The 26,826-nt window shown below is 39.9% G+C and overlaps 1 protein-coding gene across 6 annotated transcripts in view; it reads left to right on the forward strand.

Annotated features, from left to right (window-relative positions):
• Window positions 1-4,928: 4,928 nt before the first annotated feature.
• LOC111657630 (sodium bicarbonate cotransporter 3-like) overlaps window positions 4,929-26,826 on the forward strand; it is a 41,105-nt gene continuing 19,207 nt past the window's right edge. For 4 of the 6 annotated variants that reach the window (XM_087175008.1, XM_023409895.1, XM_087175009.1 and 1 more), the window contains exons 1-6: window positions 4,929-5,055; window positions 19,649-19,730; window positions 21,058-21,207; window positions 22,971-23,109; window positions 24,055-24,215; window positions 24,423-24,611. In XM_087175008.1, the coding sequence (XP_087031134.1) occupies window positions 5,014-5,055; window positions 19,649-19,730; window positions 21,058-21,207; window positions 22,971-23,109; window positions 24,055-24,215; window positions 24,423-24,611 (763 nt within the window). In that variant the 5' untranslated portion in view covers window positions 4,929-5,013. Of the gene's footprint in view, window positions 5,056-11,235; window positions 11,401-19,648; window positions 19,731-21,057; window positions 21,208-22,970; window positions 23,110-24,054; window positions 24,216-24,422; window positions 24,612-25,626; window positions 26,011-26,826 lie in introns of those variants that run through there. The other 2 variants (XM_023409889.1, XM_087175007.1) reach the window with 2 other exon arrangements.

Genomic DNA, 26,826 nt, shown 5'->3' on the forward strand with positions numbered 1-26,826 from the left:
AACCAGGAACCAGGTCCAGTGTACTACATTGTGTTGTACCACCTAGCGCAAAACAATAATACATAGATACTTCCTGGCACCAGTGCAAGCCATGTGGTATTCTGTTTTATGTATCATGAGCATATGTTCCTTGTATTATTAAGTGAAAGTCATGGGCATTGACAGTCCTAATGGTGCTGACAAAGGCTCTGCTTTTAGCTCGCCCCAGGTGTTGATGTACACAACGCAGTGCTTTATTTAGTCTCACCGCCTCCTTTGGAACTGGTTCGTCAGCAGTGAATCGGGGGGTGGGCCGACTACAGTACGGGTGTAATGCTCGCAGGTCTGTTGGAGTAAGACCCTGGCGTGAGATGAGTCTCAAGTTAGCGGGGCCACAACTGTTTGGAGAAGGGCGTTGAGTGTTGGCAGAGAGCACAGAGGTGAGAGGAACCGGAGGCGCGGAAGGGCCTTGTGTTGGTGCCTTCAGACGGTGTGTGCAGCGCGCAGGCAGGACCCTGACTCACTGGCGCATGGATAATGTTGGAGAGAGTATCCCGCGGCTAAGCTGCACTTAACAGCACATTGATTTCAAACCCCTGTGTTCCCTCTGGAGGGCAGTGGGATGTACCTCAACAGGCCGGACCCCCCTTGTTTTTCCCCCCTTCCCACTTTCCCCCTCTGACCACCGCCACCATTTACCATCTCCACAACCTTCCCCTCCCACTCTCTACCCATCCCTGTGTCGATTTGGGTACACCATGCTGGTCACTGGCCTCTACTCCCCCCTCCTCCTCGGATTGTCCCGGAGGAGTTGAACAGGATTCAGGGGCACTAAGGCTCCCGCAGGACCGTGGTCTTGAGAGCAATGTTTGGGGTAGGGCATGCAGAGGCAGCCGGGTGGAAAAGATCTGTGGTCAAAATCAATGCATTGGCACTTTGAGGGAGCGCTCCAACAGATTTGGGAATTTCACATTCTCTTCCTTCTCTCCTGGCACCCTCAGAAGGCCTCACCACTGGAGAACAAACAACATCCACTAAATCTTCTGGGGAAAGGGAACTCTTAACTTCTACACCTTCTGGGACAAAACATGACACAGTCAATATTCATTTGGTGGCTTGTGCCTCACGTTAAACTCTCCAATCTGTCGCCTCTTGCTGCTCACAGCAAAATTAAAAATATCTGCTTCACATCACCTTGTTTTTTTACTGGATATTACATTTGAAATTAAGAGACAAGGGTTGCAATTCTTCCACTACAGTAAGTTCAGTACAGTTGCACTCTTCCACTTTTTCCCTTTTCTAAAGCTTTGAAAGAGAAAACTTTCTTTCTCATCATCAACACACCTTGCAGTCTGCATGTCTTTATGTGAGTCCCAGCACAGGTGGATGCCAGTGTGGTGCTTCTTCCACTTGTGTAACTTCTGACTCATCTCCCAACTGCATTGTGCAGATGCATGTTTTAGGAGCGGTACACAGCACACTTCTTTGTGCGCTAATGGGCTCTCAGCATCTTTAAGACTCAGGGTACAATTAAGAGGTGATAGTTTGATCTCCCACCTCGCAGCTCTATTTCTGAGCTGCCGCGTGATTATGCCGGAGGTTGCTGGGCGGGTGAGGAACGGGCTCTATTTAAAGGAAGACACCCATGAACTCTTCTGAGAAAGAACAGACTACTTTTGGTTTTTGCACTGATTTCTGATTTCTATTCTAACTGTATTGTATCCTTCTAGAGTCAAGTTTATGACAGGATCACAATGTGATTTTGCATTTATTCACATGACTGAGGGTGTTCTCTATTATTATGGCAGAAGTAAGCTTTCGATTTTTCAGAGTCTGTATTAAATTCCATACTTATGGAAGAAAAGTTATCCTAAAATGATTTCTTGGGCTGGGTCATTGAAGGTAATTGCAAAGACCAAGATTATTTCATCATGTACCAGTACCAACCATATTTAACACCAAAGTGCAAAATGCATTTTTTCATCTAAAGCTTTGTTTGTTTTCCGTGTTTTTTTTAATGGTTTAAATAGTCGTCAGATCTATTACAGGTGATGTCATTTTAATAACTAAGTCGCCTAAATGATCAGAGATAAAAGAGAACTGAAACTATTTCCTCTAAAGAGTGAGGTTGATATAGTATGTTCATTTCTCACAGCCAACCGCTATCTTAAATTGCCAGAGAGAATTGGTTGATACAACATTGCCATCTGCTGGTGAAAATGTATCATTACACAGTTAGTTGTTGCATCAATTTCTAATACATGATAAGAAAAGATATTTTCATAGAAGTTGGATGATAAGCCTGTGTCAAGAGTTTGCAGGATGGCTTGTAGGTGTTTGTGCAAATACTGTGCATTACTTTGATGTGGATCCAGCTTCTAAAGCAACATAATATCACAGATGAAAAGGCAGTGACAATTGTACTGCAAGACAATTGTTTAGCTTTCAGTCTTTTTTGCCTAACTTTTTTTAAAGGTCCCACATTGTAGAAATTGAGCTTCCTGTATGTTTTTGATTATAAACAGGTCTAGGTGCTATATAAATACTGTGAAAATACCAAAACGTTCGATCCATGGAGAAATGCACACAGCCTGTATTCAGAATCTGTTCCTTAAAACGAGCCGTCAGTACTTCTGTAATTTTGTGGTGTCCCAACCAGAGGCGGAAACAATAATTCAAGCTGAGAATTTGAGTCCATTCCAGGCCACTCTGTTCTCACAAACCACCAGACCGCTAATTTTGCAGGCTATCCTTGTTTGTTGATGTAATGGGCTACCAGACTATTTAGAAAATTTGGTCACTATGTTCGTCTAAGAGGAAAGTTACCCAGATTACAAAAACAAAGCATTTGGGACTGACCAACAAATATAAAAATTATGTTCAAATACAAATATTATTTTTTAAACATTTTAGCAAATGCATGTTATTAAAGGAGGAAATAGAGGCTACGTGTGTATTATGTAGTCACAGCAGGAAGGCAGTGCAGGCTATAATTATATTATGGCAGCAAGTTGAAAGACATTAGGTGAAGGGTAGTAGTTTTCATGTATGGTTTCTCTCTCTCTCTCTCTGTCTCTCTCTCTCTCTAGTTCTTGCTCTGAACTAGGGTAAAGAAAATTAAGGTGACTACTTCTTGGTTACAACTCTTCACTTTTCAGATAATTCCATAATAATGAAATGACACATTCTATTATTGATGGCCCTTATCAAAGGCAGCAATGTTTAAAGACAGAGCTGGCAGTAGCAGTGCTGCAGAGGCAAGGCTTGCAGTATGGCCACACATATGCGTGTGAGCCGCAGCAGTTTAGCAAGGTAGCCTTCATGCACAGGTGAGATAAGCGATGTCCCCCAGATGTGAAAGTCGTGCCTGAGGTCCATCAACTCATTGCTTGCTATATTATCGCTGAACAAGTTGAATATTCACGGTAGGGCAAAATGACCCAGGCCACCAGGAAGTGTCCCGGTGCTCCTGATGTGCTCTCTGCCACTGGTCACAACTATACAGTCACCACCCCAACATGACCCACCATTTAACCTTTTTTTTTTGTTCTAACTTTATTAACAACACAACACCAAGCACTTATTATGCCATATGTACAAGCTAGCAAGCTACAAGGTAGAAAAGAAATGGAGGGAAATGCTGCACAATCATTGAGTGTCAGGAAGCCAATATATCAGTGCACAGCCTTCCCAAGTATAGTAATATTAGAGACCTGGCTAAAGTTTTTTTTTTTTTTGTGAAATACCAGATCATTTTATTCCAAATGTGACTGTGTGTCTGTTTGGCTAATTTCAGCGCTGAGTGAGCATCATCACTTGCAATTGCCCAAACTAAAGTGGTGGGCTACAATCCCTTACCTGTGGTTGGCCTGGCCCTGCATAACTCAGAAAACAGTCAGCCAATCAGAAGAGAGACTCAGAGACTGACACAAAATGCCCTGTTCTTGCTAGAGCTCTAGAAAGAAGCGTGCGTGAGGAGATGTAAAGCTATATTGAGATGGTTTTTGCTAATTAAAACCACAAATGTATCCTCTTATGAATATCATGACTGGAACAACACTGGAAAAGGGTAAAATGTAGGAACTTTGAATTCTGAGAGCATCCGAGTTAGTTTATATAAAATTTAAAAATCTATAGTGTGTGAAGGGTTAGCCATAAGCATACTACATTCTCATTACATTCTTTCCTGTCATCTAACTGATTTAACGTGATTTCATTATATTTAGAAGTTAATAACAGGTCACAACTAAACATCTTCATAAAATAGGCTGTTACCTTAAACTGTTTCTCTAATCTTAATTTCACCTCAAAGACCCAAACAGTCATTTTGGACAATATAAAATACAGGTAGGCTTTCTCAACTGTCACAAATGAGAATGCAAGTGCAACTGCTCTATTAATATTGTAAACAAATCTCATCAAATGGTAGCTTTAAAGTTAAAAGTAAAATATTTGATCTAGAAGCAAATTGTATTCTGTATCTGCTAGTTCTTCGTCTTTATTCACGCTTATTGTATATATTGTATTTTATATTGTAGCCTACTATAAAATTCCAACCAAGATAAAATAAGATATTATGTTTGGCATGGGTCATTTACATATCTCGCTAGTTTATTATGGCATACAATTTGGGGATCTAGACTTGAGTTAAATAAAATGTTGCGTATTTCAACAGTTCTCGTATGCCAAACTTACATTTGAAGTAATGGAAGCCCAAATCGTCCCAGCAGGGTCACAGAGGTTAAAACAACACTCTTAACACGAAAAGCCCGCTTAACACTTTGAGGCGACAAACGCATATATCCCGCCCTTAGCGTTACGTTCTTAGATTTGATTGGCTAAGAATGCCGGGTATTGAAAGCGTATTGGCAATCAATCACTGTCAGTCATTTTATGGGCGTGTCCTCACCGCGTCGTTAGGGAAAGCACAGTCAGTCCACACAGTTCTGACAAGTGTCACCCGGCTCGGTCTCATACACACGTCAACCGGCAAAGAAAGAGCTAACGGTGGACAGAAACTCGGCGGCAGGTGAAATGGACGAACCTTCGGAACAAATGAGACCCCTTCTGAGAACAGTAAGTCCCCGCCCGACACAGTTAACCGCTAGCCCACCATTATTTGTGTGTGGCTCTTTGTCCGTGTTTGCCCCTTGTTTGGCAAGCAGCCGTAGAAGTACTAGGGATGCTTGGGACTCAGATCCAGTGAGGCACCATCCGGCGGCTGCTATTGTTAGCCGGCTTTCTACTTCTGACACGTGGCATGGGTACAAGTTGTGTTGGGGATCTCTTGTTAAAGTCAGCGAAAACGTTCATTCAAAGATACATTTAGTAGGGAAATTGTTTCTCAGTTTTCACTTGGTTAGTTAAGTCACCGTCATTTTTTTTTTTCAGAAAGCAAGTGACAATGAATTAGCCAGGCACGAGCAGTCAAGACCTTACAGTGAAGTTGCAACCGTTCTTAACCGTTCTTAACCGTGGTGAGATTAAAAGATGTCCCGTTAGCTGGCTAGACTGGTCAACTGTGTGTCCACTTACTTTAATGAACTAAAACGTACACATGAGTAGATAGAAAAGTCTTTGGAGTTGCCTGAGTAGGTCTGGCAATTGTTTCTAATGCCTGTAACTGACTAATAGTAGCGTTACATAGATTTATAGCATTTTTATCTGCAAGTTCAACCGTCGTGTTCCAACTACGCAGTTGATAAGAGCTGCTGGTACATTTACTGAAATAAAAGGCTTATTTGCATGTCAAATGTGCCCAAAATAGGTCTGCTTTCATGTATGACATTTCCAAGTCAGGAAATGCTGCTAATTATACTGTGAAAGCTTGTGCGGCTTGACAGGAATGATGCACATGGAACTGAAAGAGAAATTTTATTTTTCAGAGTATCTGAGACATGAGTTACAGTAGGTTACATCTACCAGACTCTGGTCTATGTGATGTTTTAACTGAGTTGTGGCTGACAGTGGAGACCCACATCCTGTCTGTTGGGTGTAACTTTACATTCACAGATGGGAAGATGAGCATCACACACTCATCAGTGTTAGCAAGCCCAAAAAAGAAACTGGTGGCAGAGTCAAGTTTAAAATGCACGCTGACTTTCTGACATCAATGCTGTTATAAGGCTGTCCACTACTAGGTTTGTGTGTGTGTGTGTGTGTGTGTGTGTGTGTGTGTGTGTGTGTGTGTGTGTGTGTGTGTACCTAGGTATGCATGTGTGTGCATGTATGAACATGTGCATGCATCTGGGGAAACTTGACCCCCCCGCTATTTGTGAAAAGGAGTTGTTGGGTAGCTGCCCATTTCATCCCTAGGCATGAAAGTCAATGTGTGAACTGTGACACAGGACCCTCCAGGCAGTAATCCAACTGCTTGATGCCTAATTAAATCTCATACCCTAATAAAGGCTTATTATATGTTCACCCATCAAAATACACATTCCAAAGAACATAGCATTGTTCAGCTTTGAGTCGGACATTCAGCTAGTTTGTGCATGTTTAAAAAACGTGAATGTGGTTACAACAGGGAACTCTTGTTATTTTCAGGCTTGCTGGTTGACCAGCGCTGTTGCTAGGAAAGTGAATCATTGCTGTTCATTTAAAACCAAGTTTTAGAGTCATACCAAGAGTGAACTAATTTCATGTGATGTAATTGAATGGTTGTTCTGATGCTTTTAGGCCACAGATGATCATCTCAGGCTGTGTTTGAAGTATTTATAGAGGGCTACTTACAGGGCTTTGACTTTATGTTTAAGTGACCTGTGTTAGTCTGATTGTTAGAGATAAGTTTAATACAATTTTGTAACAGAATAATTGTAATGAGTATTTTTTTGTGGCTATGTTTTGCATATTTAACCCGTATGATGAGTGCTTTGTGGCCAGAGAGTACTGGTACCATAATCTAATGTGTCTGGTTTCTAACTTACTGGAAAGATGGGTTGGCTGTGGAAAGGGTGGGGATCTACAAAAAAAAATAATGCATTTAGCTTAAATGCATTATTGTCTAGTAGAGCCAAGTTTAGTGAATTTGTCTAACTTAGCCCACATACCAAAAAGTGCTATACCAGGGGCTTGCATGTCTTGAGGTTATATTTTATTCAAAAATGGCAACTAAAAGTTGTCAAGTAATAATCACATTCAGAACTCTCACAGACCATGACTCACTGTAATGACTTAACATGAATCACCAGCTTTTCGTTAAAGGATTCCCTGTCTTTGCATTTGGTCCATGTGTCATAGTTTGCCTAACTTTCTGCCATTGACACTGTCTGGTTCTACAGTATAAGCTTTCATTGAATTTTACGGCAGGTGTTTGCCAGCTCGCCAGGAGGAAAGGCATTTATGCGTCCTGCGGTCCCACTACTGAAAGAGGGTTTTAGTCCACCCAGTGTGGGCTCTCTGACCTGGTCTATTATTGGCTCAGCACTTATTGCCAGGGTTAGTGAGTGTTTTATAAAGTTAAATCACTGTACAGCATTGCTATGAATGGGTAATTACACAGAATGAACATCTGTGCCAGTCTGATGGTGCTCTGTTCTGTTCAGCAATGCTATTATGATAATATGATAAAAGAAATAATTAATTCCTAGAGTACCCAGCCATAAGCTAATACATAGACAGCAAGCCTGTTTGTTAATATTCTACCCAGTCTTCTGTAGAATGTGTTGTACTTAAAGAAAGTTGGATGTGATTAAACAGTACAACAGGCCACAAGCTTTTAAGTGCTTTTTGCAGGCAGTGATTAGGCTCACTACATAAAATATGAATTGTCCTGTAGTTTGTTTTTGACTCAAAGATAAAGCTGTATTTCTGTTTGAGATATTTTAGCTTATCCACAGGAAGGCCATACATTTGCCAATCATTTCTAAATTCTCTGTGCCTCACATTCACATATTTCAATACATTTATAATTGGGAGCTGCCCTGTAAAGCTACAGCTTTCCACTGGAGGTAACAGACTTGCCTTTATTGTGTTGCCCATCAGCAGTTGCTGTGGAGGTAGGGCACAGTGTTCATTTCCTTTAGCCACCCACTTTTTCTCCAGCTAGTCACAAGATTCAAAACAGCAACATTTGATCACAAGCCTACTTTTATAACCACCAGATAATTACTGGGAGGTCTTTGATTTGAGCCCTTTACTGTGACTCAAACTCTTTCTGAAGCTTGTGTATGTACAAAACAATGCCATTGGAGATAATTTTATGAAATTAAAAGACAGAAGCACAGATCAAAGGACCCAGGATTGTACTATTCTAAATAGTATTCTGCTTTGTCTACCATTTCTACAGAGAGAACCTGAAAGCCCATTCAATTACAGGAGAACTTAAGAAAAAAACTTATTAACCCCATTACACTGCTAAGTGTTGTCTTGATGGTTGCATAAAATGGGAGCTTGGTTTTGTGGGGGGTGGTGATGTAAACTGGGATGGATAATGGATCTGAGAGATTGAAAAGAAGTTCCCCAAGGCTCTGTCTGAGGAACACAGTAAACACTGGAGCAAATGGTGTGAATGCAACCCTATGTCAAAGAAAATCTGTCTGCCTTATCTTATGAGAAGCAGCATTTGAATAAAAGTTTTAGTCAGTTATTCTTTACACAGCTATTCTGTCACTTTTCACATCTGAACACACAATGAATGACTTCTAAGAGAGACTGTCTGAAAATGTAACATTCACCATGCCTTAGAGTGTGACCGGTCAGAGCAGCTATGAACACTTTTGGTTTCAATTGTGGTTGATTGACACGTTGTGCAAACCAGATATGTTTTAGCATAACCTGGCCTTACTCTCTTGAACACTGTTGTTTAGTTTAGAGCTGAAACAGTTTGTTGATTAATTTATTTCAATCAGGAGAGACTAATAAGAGGAACATAAGAGTATGAGAAATTTGAAGTAAAATGGAATTTATGGTGAACAGAAGGAATAGACTTTGGCGCTTAGACTCCAGGCAAGAAGTATATCACCATGGGGAATGACCCATAGGAGTAAGGTGCTTCGTAATAGAGGAAACTTCCCCCAGAGCCAAGAAACAAGTGGTGGTGGTGACAAGGAATGGAACTTGAGAATGGGATTATCCTCATAAGTGGGAAACTTCTGATCGGATGGTTTGATTTGAGATAGTCAAGCATCCATGGTTGATGTCATGAACGGGTGGAGGTGGGTCACAAATTCATTGCGATGCTTACGAGTGATTGGCTAAAAGCCACTGCGTCAGGTTGTGATTAGATGAAGATGAGACTGACCGGGTGGGGCTTAGAGATAGCGGGAAACGTGCTTGTGACTTAGAGGGCATGTGTGAGAAGATAGTCTTCCTGACTGAACTTTTGCTAAGCTTCATTAAAGAAAAAAAATGGATCTGAGACAACAATTTTGATAATTGATTAAACTGTTTTTTGCTTTTGCTTTTGTTTTTTTGGTGTTTGATAGACTAAATGATTAATAAGTTAATCAAAAAACAGAAACTGTTCAAATTCCACCGCCAGCTACTAACTACAACAGATCAACAAAATACTATAGGATTCTAATACCAAATGTCATAGAAAACCATCAAAGGGTTATATCTCATAGTGCAGAGCAATTCCATTGTCATTTAAATTGCTTTACTCTGCTTTACATATTTTAATATAGGCAGATAGTAGCCAACCGCAAGGACCCATGAAGATAAAGATACATTTTTAATAAAATGTTTGCCACTGGCAGAATTTGTATTTGATTCTAATTTTCCACAGACTGCGTTGAGTTTTCCAGTAACAATATTACATGGCTTTGCTTTTTTCTTCTTCTCTTGACACATTACATCCACTGAACTAGCAGTTTGTATACAGCACCAGGGCATTTGACTTAAGGAACAGCTTGTACCGTGTGCTGGCCATGAAGATACGGATCTTAGGCTGCTTTTGCTGCAATCTAATTATATGATTATACCAATGCACACTACTGTAAAAAGTTGTATATATAAGAGTTGAAACAATTATTAGATTAGCTAACATGTCATCTGACAGAAAATCTAATTATTTTGGTAATTATTCATTTAAGTGATTAATTCAGGGGGAAAAAAGCCAAACTTTTGATAGTTCCAGCTTTTCTCTCTTGCCTTACTTTAAAATTAACTGAATATTTTGGGTGATTTGACTGTTTAAAGCAATTTCAAGAAATCATCATGGGCTTTGAGAACTTGTGATGGGCCTTTTTTATTATTTCTTGGCATTTTACTATTTGTCCCCAGGGACTAATAAAATTTCTTGAGTTGAATTGAATACATTTAAGTGATTAATCTAGAAGATTAATGTTGGATAAATTGATCAAAATAATTGTTAGTTGCTGCCCCAGTATAAAGTTAAAGCTTCAAATTGTTGTGCAAATCCTTGCTTGCTGAATGTCAGTTTTCTAGTATAACTAAGTATAGTTTTGCTGCATGATTGTAGTACATATGGTCTTGCTTTTTGATCAGTTTGCAAAAGATCTAAGATCTCACAAAATATCTAAGATCAGTAAGTTTCACCTTAAATGTCACTCTTTCTATTTAAATTAATGCACATTTTATATTCCTCATTACGATGGGTACTTTAATTTAGGTTTGGTTTGACCTTTGCCTTTATATTTTGTGGTTGGTCTATTTGGAGCAGTCTGGTGCTGTTACGTATGTTACGTTACAGGTTATCTTTGGACAGAGCTGGGGTCCACAATATTTCTTTGAATTAATAAATAGACTCTTTATTTACCTCTTAGGTTTCAGGACTATGTTCTGTTTGCTGTACTCATGGAAACTGTTCTTGTTGTGTAAAGGAAACAAATGACCAATAGTTCTTAGTAAAAATTACAGGGTGTTGAAAGACATGTCCAACCTTGAGGCTATGACAAGAACTGTGAATGTCAAAGGCACACAGGAAATTGGAATCTTAATAAATACACAGCTATCTGTCCTTTTTCAATTCATTGCACCCTCTGAGGAATGCCGAGCCCACATGTGTGCTTGTTTCTATTTATCTGTGTTGGGGGTGGCTCTTCATTTGTGACCTGAATACCTCAGCGGGTGAGTACTTCTGTGCCCTCCAAATGTGTGTGTATGTCCTCTGTGTGGTGTTTATGTATGTGTGTGTTTTTAAGCTCTTGGCTGGGCGAATAAAATATTCATGGTGGCATGGTGGGATTGGCTGCTGAGCAAAGAGCGGGCTGACAGGGTAGAGCAGAGCACTGTGCATTCTGAAGCAGCTCGCTCCCTCTCTCTCCTGCTCTCTCTGTATAAAGAGATGAGCGGAGGAAGAGGTAATAGACGAGTGCGACAGCATTTCTGTTAGCGGTTAGCTCACACACACATTGTAAAACAGATAGCAGTCAGAAAGAAGAAGGTCCCTGCTGCCTATGCATTGCGGATGTTTTAGTCTAAATGGATGAACAGAGCGAAGGGGAGCATGTGCTTACGGTACGTCTGGTCCTGTGTGTGTGTGTGTCTTAATGTGTTCCTAACTGTCGTGGTGTGCACTTGAATTGGATCTAGTGGCTCTGTGTGTGCTATGTTATTGGTGTGTTTATGTATATATTGGTTTGTCCTCTTGTCTTCATTTACGGTAGAGTAGAGTAGTGGTCTGTGCTAATGAATGGGGCAGGTGGTAAGTACATCTGACCAAAAGGAAAAACAGCAGAGGTTTGAGGATGAGGGGGATACGGTGAAAGAAAGAGTGACAAGCTGTTGCCTGATTGGACATGCCTCTTAAAATGGAAACATTTCCTCTCTACTCTTGAATCGCCTCAAGGAGCAGGAATGAGAGGAAACCAACTGAGACAGTTATGGCTGCTTGAAGGAGCGGGACAAGGAGAACAGGAAGGAAGAGAGGAGAGAGATGAGGAGGGTGAAAAATGAGTCTGCTAAGGTAGATGAATCCAAACAAGATGCATGCTGTCAATAGAGATGGTGTTTATTGACTAAAGTGAAATGAAATGAAATGCTTCTTTCCATTCAGTCTAATCAAAAGCACAAAGCATAAAAATGAGTATGCCCACAGTGGGAGCAACGAGGAAGCACAGACTATTAAAATCAGGTATTCATATGTAGAAAGAGGAAAATATTTGTGAGGCAGAGAGGGGGCATGGTTTCCATCTTCCTGTTAATGAGTGTATGCCTGCAAAGTCTGTGCGTGTTTGGGAGTGTTGATTACATTCAGTGGAGACTATGATTGATTGTTTTTCAGTGTTTCAGAAATATCTTCCCGGTTGTTTAAACTAAAAGATCTAACTATTCACTGAGGAGACGTTACATGCAGAACACAGGCTTCTGACTGCCTTTTTAGTGCTTTGTTCAAACATGGTGAGGCTCCAGGGCAGTAAATAATTGAATGGTTAGCAAAGTCAGCGAAATATAAGTGGCTGATCAAATTATATAATGATTAACTCTGTGTTTACATTAGTTACCTAGCACTTACTAATTATCAATGGATGTTGCTATCTTTCTGAAAAGACTAAATTATATATACTGCATATACATATGCAGTATAATGTACATCACTTGGTTAGCAGTCATCGATAATCTCTTAGTAGTCTGTTCCCTATATCTTTCTGTTTTCAGACATAATTTAATTGGTTACATAATTTAACATTAATTGGCAGTAAATATATGTCAATATTCTCATCTGTAGTGTGTTTGTAATTGCGCATTTGGCAGTGTGAGACAGTGAGATATTCAGTAATCTCAAGGGACAGGTCTCTCACTATGTAACACCTCTCTTACGTCAGTCTCTATCGATTGGACCAGGTCCCAGTAAAGCGAGGCTGGCAAGGAGCTGAGATTAGAGAGAACCGGGCCTGTTGGCATGTTGGGTGGCTGGCTGTTTCATTCACTGTCTGGTTGGCTGAAGAGATGTTTGGCTGCTGTGTGGCTAAATCACTCCCACACAAACATACAGAAGTGAGGGTAACACACATCTTGTCAGTGAATAATAAATTTACTTAATGTATCCAAAATGTAATACATGACTTTTGAAACCAAGTACAGCAGTGTATGAAAAATATTTTCCAAACAAGCAAATGACTTGAATTTGTGAAAAGGCAAATGGTGGACACCCTTTACCAACAGGTATTGTAAACATAACAATATTGTAATCATATCCAGGACCAGAAACACATGCCTTAACAAATGCAATAGAAGTTGAACTATGTGTTGATGTTATGTTCCCTACTGAGGATGTTTACTGCTATCTTCAGCCAAGCAAAATTCCAGCTTTAGTAGGTTTCATATCCTGTGTGTAAAGTGTGCGTCATGTGGCAACTTTTGTTTCAGAGGACACAAACTGGTCAGGTCTCCAAAGATTTAGACACAGTTAAGGTATAAAGTAAGGTTAAAGTATATTTTCATCCATCACTTGAAAATGTCATCTTCATATCTTGATGACAGCTCAGGATACATACATGAACAGAATTTTCCAACAAGACTATCTAACTTGCCTCATATCACAATCTTCATGTTATAGTTGGGAAATCCTTATATATAAAGTTCAGTGGAGAATTCACACAGTGTTTTCCTGTGTGAACACACTAGATTAGAAAATGGACACATGGTAAGCCTTGTGTTTACTCTTACTTAAAAGTTCATGTGAACTGTAAATCCCCACCGCTGCATAAAACCCCACACAATTGTGATTTTACCACCTAAGCTGCTGTAAAAAGCCAGAGAAAATTCTCATATGCAGACACACTTACAGTAATTATTGAACTTGCCTTTTATCCCTCGTAGATACAGCCTAGAAACAGTTTGTATTTGTTTTTTTCTAATTGATATGTTCATGATGTGTTCACTTTTATAAAATCTAAAAATCATATAAGTCTGTCTATTTTTATTAGCAGCAGTATTAATTATTGTGGAAGGCTTTCTCTTGAACTAGTGCTTATAGAAATGCTGCTTTGTCACCAGTATTAGCCAGCTGCAAGAAATATTGAACTAAGATTGCTGATACATTATATATAGATATATTTTTATCGCCGAGTATCACAGTTCATTTTGGCAATTTGTCACTGTTTGTTTTGGTGGTGAAACCCTAGTGATATAGACATTATAGTATATACTCGATGATGTAAACGAGCCTTGCAGCATAGTGCAGGAGTTGTTTGAGAAATTAATCTGGATGTCTTGACACTGCTGTGTTAAACTGGTCTATTGTAACTGCCATAAATCCAAGCTGACGACTGCTTCTGCCCACTGTGCAAACTATAAGTAATTATGTTATGTTTACAGCAACATTTCACATCTGTGGTGAGTGTTTCATACTCAAAAGATAGACTGTTGATGCAGTATAACTATGTAGCTAAGAGAAACTGGGGTTATTTTGGCCTACTTGGTATCATCATCATATTGGTAGTTGATTGCTGATCTGGTTGAGAGCAACTATGTTAGGGTGATTGTAAAAATCTCATAATTCAATAGTTTGTTGAATAGAAAATGAAGGGGCAGAACTGGAGAATAGAAAGATGAGACTTGATAAAGAGTCACTTGTTGTGGTTTGATGGTGTTGGCACTTAGCAGGTTGCCTGCTGGTGTAGCCTACCTCTCTTCGATAGTCATTTGGAACCCACTCTACTCACATTTTTCCCTTCTAAACTGTTTTGAGCATGGCCAGGCAGGGCTTATAGTATCCTCCAGCAGCTTTCAGTTCTTCTAAACTCACGTTAGAGGTGACGTTGTATTCCCTGGTGACTCTGGGGAGGCATGTGATCAGAATTCCACACTGTGCTAGACATCTGTTTTGTCAGTGGTTGGGCAGAACGTGGCATGTCTGATGAGTAATGTTTCTGTGTACTAAAGCGTAAGCACACAATTTCCTGGCATGTCAGGGTTTTCTGGATTAATCTTATACCATGGTTACGATTAAGTTCACGAAAATTTCTTTTCATCTATCTTTGTATCTTTATCGCTGTGTGGTATTCATTGTAAAGTCTAGTTACTGTTCTATTGATCAAGATCTACTTAGATAATTTGACCTGCAGCGTTGTTTATCATTCAATAGTGTCAGACAGGTTTTATGGCATATTTAAAGCAAGCATTATAGAATCATAATGATCGTCCCTAGTGAACCACGATCTCCCTGGATCCTCACATGGAAGAACACACGGCTAGGCACATACAGTCTGTGTAGAAGATGCAGCCAGAGACACATCTGCCTTCTGTCAACAGCCCTCCATTGATGTCACTATATGGCAGCTTTTCTTACTCAGCTGGCAATTCTTCTGCCATCATAGCCCTCCCTACTGGCACTGCTCTTGTGGCCCAACCACAGCTGTGCTTTGTGGGCATAATGGCCGATCTCCTCCCTGGCCTGGGGACTCGGGGGGTGACAGACTGGGCTGACAGACTGTGGGTTTATTTTGGACAAAGCTATGTGACAGGTTGCATCATGCGTTCTTAAATTGTACCAAGCAACGTGGGCTCGAGAGCACAACATACTTAAACACGTGCATATGCTTCACTAAACAGGCATGATAACAGTATGCATAGACTACATGATAAAGGATGTTTGCACATAAACAGGTGTTTATACAGTAAAATTAACAGATTTGTGGTAGTGGTATTTTAAGAAGCTTAAGAATAAGACGATACTCATGAAGCAGGAATAGTTTCACACCAGCTTTGTGTGCCCTGCTTGTAAACATTGGTTCATGTGATTCTTGCTGACTGGGAAATTAGCCAGTTTGACTGATGGACCAAAATATAGTTTTCTGGCCTGGTGTGATTGGAGCTGATCAGACCTGAAACCCTAGACAGTTCCTAGTGTTTCTCTGTCACAAATGACCACCAGGAACCAGTCCAGTTTTAGTCAACCTTAGTCAGGTTTACTCTCCTTCTGTCTGCTGTGAGGGGAAGAACTCCAGTTACTGGAGAGATTAATTTCTTGCTGCTCTTCTCCCTCTCTGCAGCAGAATTATTACCGCTCCTCATCAAGGCACTGTCAGAGAACAACACGGCTCATTATCATGCAAATCCACGAGCAACTGTGGAACGCACACACACACACAGGCTAACAAGTGCACACACAAACACAATCACAGATGGTATCTTTCATTGTACGTTCTTCAGGGTTCTAACAGGAGAATGATTATGGTAATATATGTGTGGAAATCTGAATGTCATTGAAGACATATTCAGAGTAGTACGCTAGTAATGAAACGGGGAGAGCAGTCGATGGACATAGAGTACGTGCTTTCCATCAGAATGAAACTTCAGTGTGGTCACTGGAGGTGACTGGCATGTTGGGGCTAAGACACCAGAGGCCCTGAGATCATCCACGTATCAAGTATCCTTTCAGCATGTGGCTAACATCGTCACCTTTTGTTTCCACTCTCTCCTGCTTGGTAGCATTGCCTCTCTGTGATTGGTTGAAGGGATTGAAAGGATCCTCCAATTGGGGATTGTGTTGCATCAAAGTGTTTGTCCACGAAGCAGGAGAACAGCAGATTTGTATTCGTGAAAATGCTGTCTGATTATAAGGTATGCTTTATTAAGAGACTGAATGTCCATATAAAATACTCAATGAAGCGTAAATATTGTGGGCTCAGGTGAAATAAGAGCTACTGTAAACAGAATTTAATTTTTAGATTCATAAATGCAACCAGCCCTAAGTTATAATACAGGACTAAAATATATTTAAGATATGATCCCCATCAGTGGTCATTCAATTGTCACAAACTTACTGCTATATATTCCTTATTCAGCTAGTTTTTATTAGCCTGGCAGTCAGCCAGCATTAGCTCACTGTCCCCTGTGGTATTTATAGACTCTATATGAATGTGTGTCTAAAATAAGCCTTTCCTTTGCGGTCACAGTACATCATGCTTATTTGAAATAGTTATAAAAATATAAATAATGTTTTATTTATACTTATTATATTGCTATTTATTTGATCTTATTCATTTTTATTGTTTTTACTTTTCTGTGCACATGTTCTTTTGGCTAATTTCTTTTTGTAAAACACTAAGAAAAGTGCTGAATAAATAGTTCATTATTATTATTGTTATTGAAATACACATTTATCATAGAGCCTATCCTGTGTGTGTGTGTGTGTGTGTGGGGGGTCTGTTTCTGTGTGTGTGTGTGTCATTATTTTTGTGGTTCAGTATCAGTTGCTGTATTATGGTGGTAGACTCACAGGGACTTCTTCCAGCACATTTACTTCTGCTTTGGCTACACATGCAACAGTAATTGGAGACAGTGTCTCTGTGGCTGCCTTACATGTCCTGGCACTTAAGGGCAGGGAGTCAGGACACCACTAATAACAAGGTTGGTGATTGGAACAAACCGGGTTGGGTTGAGGAAGTTTATGGTTGTAGATGTGTGTGTGTGTGTGTGTGTGTGTGTGTGTGTGTGGGCTTGTTTTACTATATTTGTTGGGTCCGAAAACAGGAACCTACTGCTCTTGTGGGGTCCAACAGTTATGTAGGGACGAAAATGCCGGAACCCACAAGTTTAAATGGCTGTTTGAGGGTTAAGACTTAGGTCTAGGTTAGGAATAGGGTTAGGGTTAGTGTCTTAGGGTTAGGTATGCAGTTGTGATGGTTAAGGTCTGGGTATAAGGTCTAGGGAACGCATTATGTCAATGACAGGTCCCCACAATTATAGTAGAACGAGGATTGTGTGGCTGTATGTGTTGCCTAACACTTCTTCTTTGTGAGAACCACTTTGAGTGTCAAACTTAAAAGTTTTTTTCACTTTTCTGGGGATGTTCTAATTGAAAGGTTAGTGTTGGGATTACTTCAGGTGGGTGGGTGATCTTCCCAAAAAATAATTTCACAATCTTTTTCACACACAATTACAATCTGAAGTGCAATCTTTGTTCCCAATTTTTCTGTCGAACATGTCCACACTCGAATCAGCATGTGGACTTTTTGTATCATCTATTTGCAACATTTAAAATATAATATTTCACTAAAGACACTATTTTCAAAATGATCATCTACATCATTAAATTCCACATACCACAGCTTTGAACAGAACCATATCTTTAGGAAGTGACTGAGGCGGTCATGTTCAACGTACAAATTTTACAATACAAACTCCTCAACTGCTTCAGTCAATGATAACTGTTTAAGTTTCAGGACCTCATGTGATACAGCTGAGTGGGGTTGTACTAACTTGAGTGAAACACTCACTAACTTGAGTGAAACACTCAACTTGAGTGAAACACTCAAGTTAGTATTACCATTATCGTGCAGATGCTTTCTTTATAGGTGGTTGAATAGATTGGTCGTATTACCTCTGGAAGTGCCGACCATTGCCCGAAAGAGTTAAGCATGTACTGCCGATGGTTAAAGTTATGGTTTGGGGCCAGTGGATGAGTGAGTATACCAATTGTATAATGTGTGTTAGGGTATAGTAATTATGGTTTTAGGGCACTATAATTTAATAAAGAATATTAATAATGTGCACTTTGCTGCTATGTATTCTGACAGCTTTATGTCTCCTCTAATTTGATCCTTCTATCTCTTCATGTTTCCATGACATTGATATTAGGCTTATTATTTTCACTAAGGTCATAACCTCTTTTTTTCATGAGCCAGCCTCTTGACGTTGCTATGAAACTCTACCTTTATTGCTTGAACTTAATAAATACAATAAATATAGTTTACAATACAGACTAATTAGTTTTAGGAAAATAGCACATAGATAAACCCCCTGTGAGCCAATGATACCTTGCTGCCTTAATTACCTGAGGTTATTAAAGACAACCATCAGCAGTCAGTGTGCTAGAGCTATGAAGTTATCACATTGTTTGCCAAATTGAACTTGTCTGTGAGAGTGGGTAATTTTGTTCTGTACTATATTTCAAATGTCTAATCGTTAACTACACTTCATGCATTTTTGTCTGTACCATGGTCTAAGCTATTTCTCTTGACTGCCATCAATAAATATTGAGGAAAAAGGCCGCCAGTATTGGCCATGTGCATAACTAAAATCCTTTTTTGTTTTGTTTGTTATATGTCTGGGGTTTAACCCCAGAGCTACGGAGTGATTTGGTATGGGGTAATTCTAAAAATGAAAAACCAAACAGGACTCACTTTTGATCAAATGTAAGGGCCTCCATGTTGTGTTCGCACTAGTGTAATCACAGCCAGGCAATGGGAAATGCTGCAGTCTGATAAAGGGTTCTTCTTACTACCCTTTTGGTTCCCCACATGGGTCATTCACAGACTCACTACATCTCTCATCAACAGGTAATGGAGGGAGCAAGTTGTCCTCAACTGACACAACAAACTTTGATATATATTCCTTTGTGATGACAGTCCATACAATTTCTTAAAAAATGGACTAAAGCTTAATTTTAATACAGTTTAGTCAACATTGGGCTCTGTTACAGTGATGAGAATTCAGTTGTGTCTGTTATTATCAGATGCAATTCAGTTATGCTTTTAATGTGTTTTCTTTCCTGATCTTTCTCAGCCATTTGTGTCTCCCCAAGACCAAATCTTAAGGTGGTAGTGTCCAGTGTGTAGATATGGTTCATTCTAATATTTGACTTTTTGAAAAAAAGAAAAAAAAAAGAAAGTGAAAGTCTGACATATAAAGTAACATGCATTAGAAAAATAATCTAGGTGAAATTTGGAATTACAAAATTCAATTTGCATATAAAAAATAGTATTAACAAATATTTTGTTGCAATCCCTCTCTTTCTCTCTCTCATCATCAATCTCAGGGTCTAGATGAAGAGGCGATCGTTGACCATGGAAAGACCAGCTTCACCCATCACACAAACTATGAAAAGGAAGACTTGGAAAGTAAGTCATTCAGATGGAAAGACTTTTCTGGGGACTATGTGCTTTTTTTCAATTGATGGAAATGTAGGATCCTAATCCTGCAGCATTAGGTGGAAACACTTGCTAGTTAGCATAACACCTGAAGTGTTGGTGCCGGTCACTTGTAGAGAATGCAGTAGTACTACAAACATTATTACAACCACGATATCTCCCTCAGGTGTTAGCTATTTGCACCCCCTGACCAGCTTACTCCTCTCTTTATTTGAGTCCACCATACTTCACATCCTCCATTCAATAATGTCTCCATTTATCCCATTATTTCCTTTTGTGACACCCCTGGAGCCCTCTGCTTTCTGTCCAGCTAAGCTGTCAGGTTTTGTCTCTCCATCCTCTTTCATCTCCTATGTCTTTTCTCCCTCTTCCTCTTCCCATCTTTCTCAACCTCTGTTTTCCTCCATCTGTTCAGCACATGTGTATGTTGCTTACGCCTTCCTCTGAGTGCTGCATCTTGGCTTCAATCCTCCTGGGTCCTCTTTCAAATCAAAGAGCGATAACTTGCCTGTGAAAAATGACTATTGGCAGTGAATCTAGGGCAAAAATAGGGCGTTTGCATCTCATAATATGGTTCCTGCATGGCGCTGACAATAATGAGGGGAAGTAGATAAAACATTGAGGTGAAAACAGAAGAGTGAAAATGGTAAAATACTGTTCTCTGGTTTCCTTCAAGTAGGTTATGTCGAGCATTCAAAAGGAATGGAAAGACGTTCTTTGTCTTCTGTCTTAAACGTTGGTATATCTGTTTTACTTTAGTTGTAAATGACTATTCCTGGAAATTCACTTTAACAGTGGAGAAGTTTCATTGAATCTATTGCATTTGGTACTCCATTTCTATTATTGTATGGCTTCTGGAAATAATTTTATTTATTACTTGCTTTGACATTCATTAATTTAGCTGCTTACAGAACCAGAAATCACCAAGAGACCTCCAGTAACATGTGTTTGAGTAGAATGTTGTCAATATCTACCCAACCTGTTACAGATGTTCTATATAATATATTTATTTCTTTGTGGGTGCAGAATTGGAGAAAATGTAGTTGTGTCAAAACAAATAACTAAAAAAAAAAAAAAAAGATTTTTTTCTTATTGCCACCTTATTTGTGGTATTCTGAGCTACTTTGTATTATAATACTGATGATGCACCTGAAGTGGTAACTATATCTTCTTTTATGCTAATTTACCTTTACCTAATATAACATTTTAACAACATCCTTTTCCTGCTTTCTTTTTTCCTCAATTTTCAAGATGTTGTAAAGGGGAAGTGTCTGAATTTCACCTTTCTGTTCCCCAGGCCACAGAGCAGTGTACGTAGGCGTCCATGTTCCTCTTGGAAGAGAGAGCAAGCGAAGGCATCGCCACCGAGGACACAAACACCACCGAAAGAAGAAAGAGAGAGACTCTGAGGAGGGGAAGGAAGATGGCAGGGAATCCCCTTCTTACGGTTGGACACTGTTTCTAATTTATAACACCTAGCTTACAGTGAATTTCTTGTGTCTATGTAACGGGAGGCACACCTTGTTTTTCTGTTTTTCTATTTCACTCTCTCAGTTCCACTCTCTAGTGTTATTTTCTATCCAGAAGTACTGTACCTTGCAGTTAATGACTGCTTTTGGGAGGCTTAAACCGTGTTTATTCATACACCCACAGGACTCGCATTAGACAATAACCAGAAACCCTTGCAATCCAGAATAGATAGACATATCTTAGTTTTTGTATGCCTGTCAATATCTTGTTATTGGTGGCTGTTTTGTGATGCTTGTACTTTAGTGCTTTGAATTGGTAAAAAAAAAATCTTTACAAATAGTTATAAAGCTAGAAGTAAATAGACCCCCTTCACTAAACAAATTGTCCTCATTCAAGCATTAATGCAGTGTTATACACCACCCCAAAACATTGGAATGTAGTATTCAGTAACTAGTAAAAGCCATTTTTCATTTAAAACCTTGGGTCGAAAAGTTGTGAGTGGAAAGTGGACGGAGATGAGTTTGATATTATGGTGTTTTTTTGTTTTTTCAATCAAATCCCCTTTTAACAATGCACAGATTGCCTGCTTAGAGCATCACTTTGCTTCAGCCTTCTGTGGTTCTCTGTATTTCAAACAGTTGTGAATAAAACATTCAGTTCTAAAAGGCATTAAAGGCCACAGGGAACAGCTTTGACCGATTGAAGGCTATGACATTTTAAGGGATGTGTGTATGTGTTTGTGTTAGAAGTTGCTGCATCATCTCAACTGCAAGAATCAGAAGCACCCAAACAATGCGTCTTTATGCTCAGGTATAGGTGTGGAATAATGGTAGCAGCAGCAACAGCAATATGAAATGTACTCACATGTACGTAATACACACCAGACCACCGCACAGTGTATCCATGTGTTAACAGAAAATAACTCTCCCTTTTTGCCTCCAGTCATTCCATTTCTGCCTCCCTGTGGCGTTTAGTCTTGTTATCTGCCATATCTATTTCCGTTTTCTCTCTGGTTCCAGATGTCCTGATATCTGCCCTCTAATTCAGTCAGACATGAAAAGAAATCCTCCTGAAGAGCAGCCAAATTTTCATTATTCCCTCTTGCACACTTTTCCACAGAAAATTTTTCAGCATCAAGCCTGCAGATGTATTTATTATATACCAGAATGAAAAGCAATTAGTATGATGCAACTTGTACTTATACTGGCCAGTCACACACAAACACACACACTTTCTCAAACTGATCACAAGAAATTCAGTTTCATCCTACTACCATTTCCTCTTATTATGCTCAGATATAATCTCTGCTTCTCTGAGACAGTTTCCCCCATCACGCTCTATAGCTGAACTCAGAGAAAAGTAAGGTACTAGACAGGAAACTCGCTAGACATGGTTCAGTTATACGATGCTATATTTGAGATCCACTTAAGGTGCCCTGCAGTGTTTTCTTGTAAACAAATAAGTTATGTTTTCATTCACTGCATTCACACCTAAACAGATTGCATGTATCCTTGAAGTCTACCAAAAAAGTTGCATTTCTTTCCCCAGAAAACATTTGGAAAGCTTTATTTAGCTATATAGCTATTTATTAATATTTTGGAACTGCATTCACTTGTGTGGGCTACTAGAGGTCAAAAACTCCATAAGGTACCATTTAATAGGAATTAATGCCTTGAGAATTTTACTGTTGTTATCATTGTAAACATTGTAAATATGACCTTTGGGCTTTGCTCTGTCCAGACACACCATCCCAGAGGGTCCAGTTCATCTTGGGTACAGAGGACGATGACCTCGAGCATGTCCCACATGACCTCTTCACTGAGATGGATGAGCTCTCCTTCAGAGACGGCAGTGCCACTGAATGGAAAGAGACTGCCAGGTCAGTAAAGCACCTTAAGGCATGAACACCATGATGACAACTACATAACCACCGTTTGCTTTTTGTACAATATAAGTGTTCAACATTTGTAGCATAATTATAGACTAACACCATTAGTCATTAGTTAACTGAAAACCCTGTTGACTGTTAGTCATAACTATCAGCCTTAATGATTACATTTACTGTATATGCACATATAATTGTGAAAATTTATATTTTTTGAAGAAGGCAAGAGTCCATTTGAGCCTTAGTTTTCATAATTTGGCAGTTTTTTATCATAATTTGTTTCCTTTCCTGTGATCAAACTGTTCTCTTTAGTTTCTGTATTTGGAGAGAATTGTCTAAAGCAATGTGTGATGCAGTTTGGTTTTGTAGCTCTGTTTAAAGGAGATATATGTAAGTTTTGCTATTGCTACATATCAAACATTTGGTTGAACACCTGTTTACTTACTTACTGATACTGAGTCACTGTAGAATCCAATCCGCCCTGAAGAGGTAGTGCTGCCCAGATGGTGTATTATAACCTTGTGTCTTGTAAATGCAGCGATGGTTGAAGCTCTTGGCAAGACTGGTATGTAAACAGTTGTTAATGCTAATGTTGGCTATGTAGCAATAGCAAAACTTCCAAATGGCTTCTTTTATGTAGCTGTCAGAATCTGCAGCAATACTGAAACATTTTGCCTGCTTTTTACATAAGCCAGTTTCAACCTCCAGTCAAAAAACAGGGTTGTTAAACAGGGTTGTTTTTTTTTTTGTTGTTGTTAACAACTTGGTTAAGGAAAAATGTAGCTGGCAAGTATGAGCCATAATCTTGTGTCCTTGAACTATAATGCAATGCTCATTTATTTTTTATTAGTAATTTGTAAATTCGTGTGTGTGTGTGTGTGTGTGTGTGTGTGTGTGTGTGTGTGTGTGTGTGTGTGCTCTCTTGGGTTTTATATACAGATGGCTGAAGTTTGAGGAGGATGTGGAAGATGGTGGGGAGAGGTGGAGTAAACCCTACGTGGCAACATTGTCACTACACAGCTTATTTGAACTACGCAGCTGTATACTCAATGGCACAGTCATGCTGGATATGAGGGCCAACAGTATCGAGGAAATTGCGGGTATATTTCACAATGCACTTAAATCACGTCTTAAAGGACATGTCATACCAATTATATTGTATTTCTAATGGAGAATTGTGATGAAAAGTGTAAGATAAATAAAACATAATCATTAATTATTCTAGTAATATAATTTTCAATGCCCCACATATCACTTCTGTTTTCTCTAACTGTGCATATTGATGGTCCTGCTTTTGTATGACTCAGACATGGTGATAGACAGCATGGTGGCTTCAGGCCAGCTGAAGGAGGATCTGCGGGAAAAGGTGCGGGAAGCCATGCTGAAGAAACACCACCACCAGAATGAGAGAAAGCTCAGCAATCGCATCCCTCTGGTGCGCTCCATTGCTGACATAGGCAAGAAACATTCTGACCCACTCTTGCTTGAAAGAAACGGTGAGATCCTACAAAGCACTTGCATTTCTTTTTCCTCCACATTTGCCACCACTGGGGAACTGTTCCTAAAAATCCACTGTTCAAATCCCTCAATGCCAGCATAGAAGGTGGATGATAAAAGTGAGTAAAATCTAGAGAATGATTTATATTGAAGCAGTCAGTTCCCTTAGCGAAAGAGAAATCTGGGTGCTAATGATTGTGCTAACTGGTATGGCTGGCCTGGCTTTTGGGGTTTGAATTAATGATTGTTTTCACTACTTAAGGTGACACTCAGGAAATATTGCTTTACCTGCAACTGGAATCAGCATTGTGTATTTTTTGACTGGGCATGGCCACAGTGGTGTTAATGTATGGTGTGCATTTTAAGATCTTGGGCACCAGCCTGAGGTTTTAAGAATGAAAGAGATGTCACATTCTTCACTTCTGTGCCTGTGGTTCTTGTTGGGCTTGCATTGTCATGTCATTAAACTTGAAATGCAATTGTGAAAGGTCAAAATTATATATGGTTGATGGTTGATGTAGGTAATAGTAGTAGTGTGAAAGATGTATGTATCAAAATGAGTGTGTACTGTGATTTATGACTGGTTTGTTTGTAGCAGAGCACATGTTTGCTTACAATGCACTGACATCGTGCTAACTCATTCTCTCCTGCATGCAAGCCTATCTGAAGTTAGAACTTGCCTCAGTTCAGTCACATTGTGTGATTGTTTTGTTTGGAATTGAATGGAACAAGTTGTTTGGCCCTTGCGGACCCTCCTACATGCCTCACTGAATCATTGTCAGTGTCTTTAGCACACAACCATGCTTCTTGCTCACGTTTTTGCAAGCACGAATCTCTCTAACTACACCTCTGCCACGCTCTTGCTGCCCACCCCTTCTTCTCCAGATACCATCTCTGTGATGTACTCCTACTTCATATGTTTTTCCTCTCTGCTCCATCCCTTATTCCTACTCTTGTTTTCCCTCCTCTCTCTCCCCTCTCCTTTCCTTTTTTTGCCATTGTCTCCTCTGTTAGGAGAGGGGCTGTCCTCTTCACGTCTCTCTCTCCACAAGCCAGGGGCATCCTCCTCTGTATCCAACCTGTCCCAAAGACGAGAGTCCCGAGTCTCCGTCCTGCTCAACCACCTCCTGCCCTCTTCTTACTCCAACACTGGGTCCTCCCCAGCTCCATCACCCCTCACCACCCCTCAAAATACCCCCGCTTCCTTCCGGCGCTCCTCCCAAAGCCCACCACGCACCCGTGGCGCAGGCCTTGGCCCTCAAGGCATCCCTCAGGTGGTCGTATCACCTCCCGAAGATGACGACCCACCAAACCCTGCAGAAGATGATGCTGCATCACCACAGTTCAGCCGGCGAGCATCCTCAGCATCCCAGGGCCTCGAGCTGCTGCCCTTAGAAGGCAAATATCTGTGTAGCCTGCCAGTGTGAGTCACGGCTTGAACAGAGAACACTAGCACTAGCATGAAAGCTCTGCTCCCCGTTAACTTCCAACCTTGCGGCCATCTCATCAATAACCCAGCGAGGCTCACTTGCTTAAGACGCTGTTCCCACTGTATTTATATACAAAATTTCTGACACTGCTCTCTTCTCCATCATGATCTTGCTTCTGTCCCTTCTCAGTTTCTGTCTATTCCACTAACCCCTTATTTTCTACAAAGATACATTGCTTTTGCTGCCCTGAAAACCCTTTTCACCTCTTTTTACCATTCAAACATCTCTCTGTCCCATTCCCAAGCGTCTATGCCTTGTTTGTCTCTCTCCCTGTCTCCCTTCACACCACCATCATTGTGGTTGCATGGCTGCCCTCAAAATATTTTCGTCTCTCATCCTTCATCATGTGTCCTGTGATGTTTTATTACTATGTTTATACCCCATCTCTCTGTTCTCAGTCAGCTTGTGTCATGTAAGACCTGTTAGTAGGGATGTCCCGGTACATTGTTCCTTCTTGCCACTGACCACAGACTGGGACATTTAATCTTAAGCGCCGGCTGATATTAATTTATTTGTTATACGGGTATATAATACATTCTCTCAGCACACACTTACCATTAGGTGGCATACATAAAAAACAATAAAGCCAACCCAATGTAGGTTGGTACAGCAGGATATCATCAAGAAAATATAACTTAAGTCACAGATTTCTGTGATTGTTTCCAATAAAATTTTAAATAATGTCTGATAGTGTTTCATATGATATCCACAGAGAGAGGAGTGC

This window comes from Seriola lalandi, unplaced genomic scaffold (genome assembly GCF_002814215.2).
Source record: "Seriola lalandi dorsalis isolate HSWRI2012SDOR001 ecotype SW California unplaced genomic scaffold, Sedor1 jcf7180002054408, whole genome shotgun sequence".
Classification (NCBI taxonomy): domain Eukaryota; kingdom Metazoa; phylum Chordata; class Actinopteri; order Carangiformes; family Carangidae; genus Seriola; species Seriola lalandi.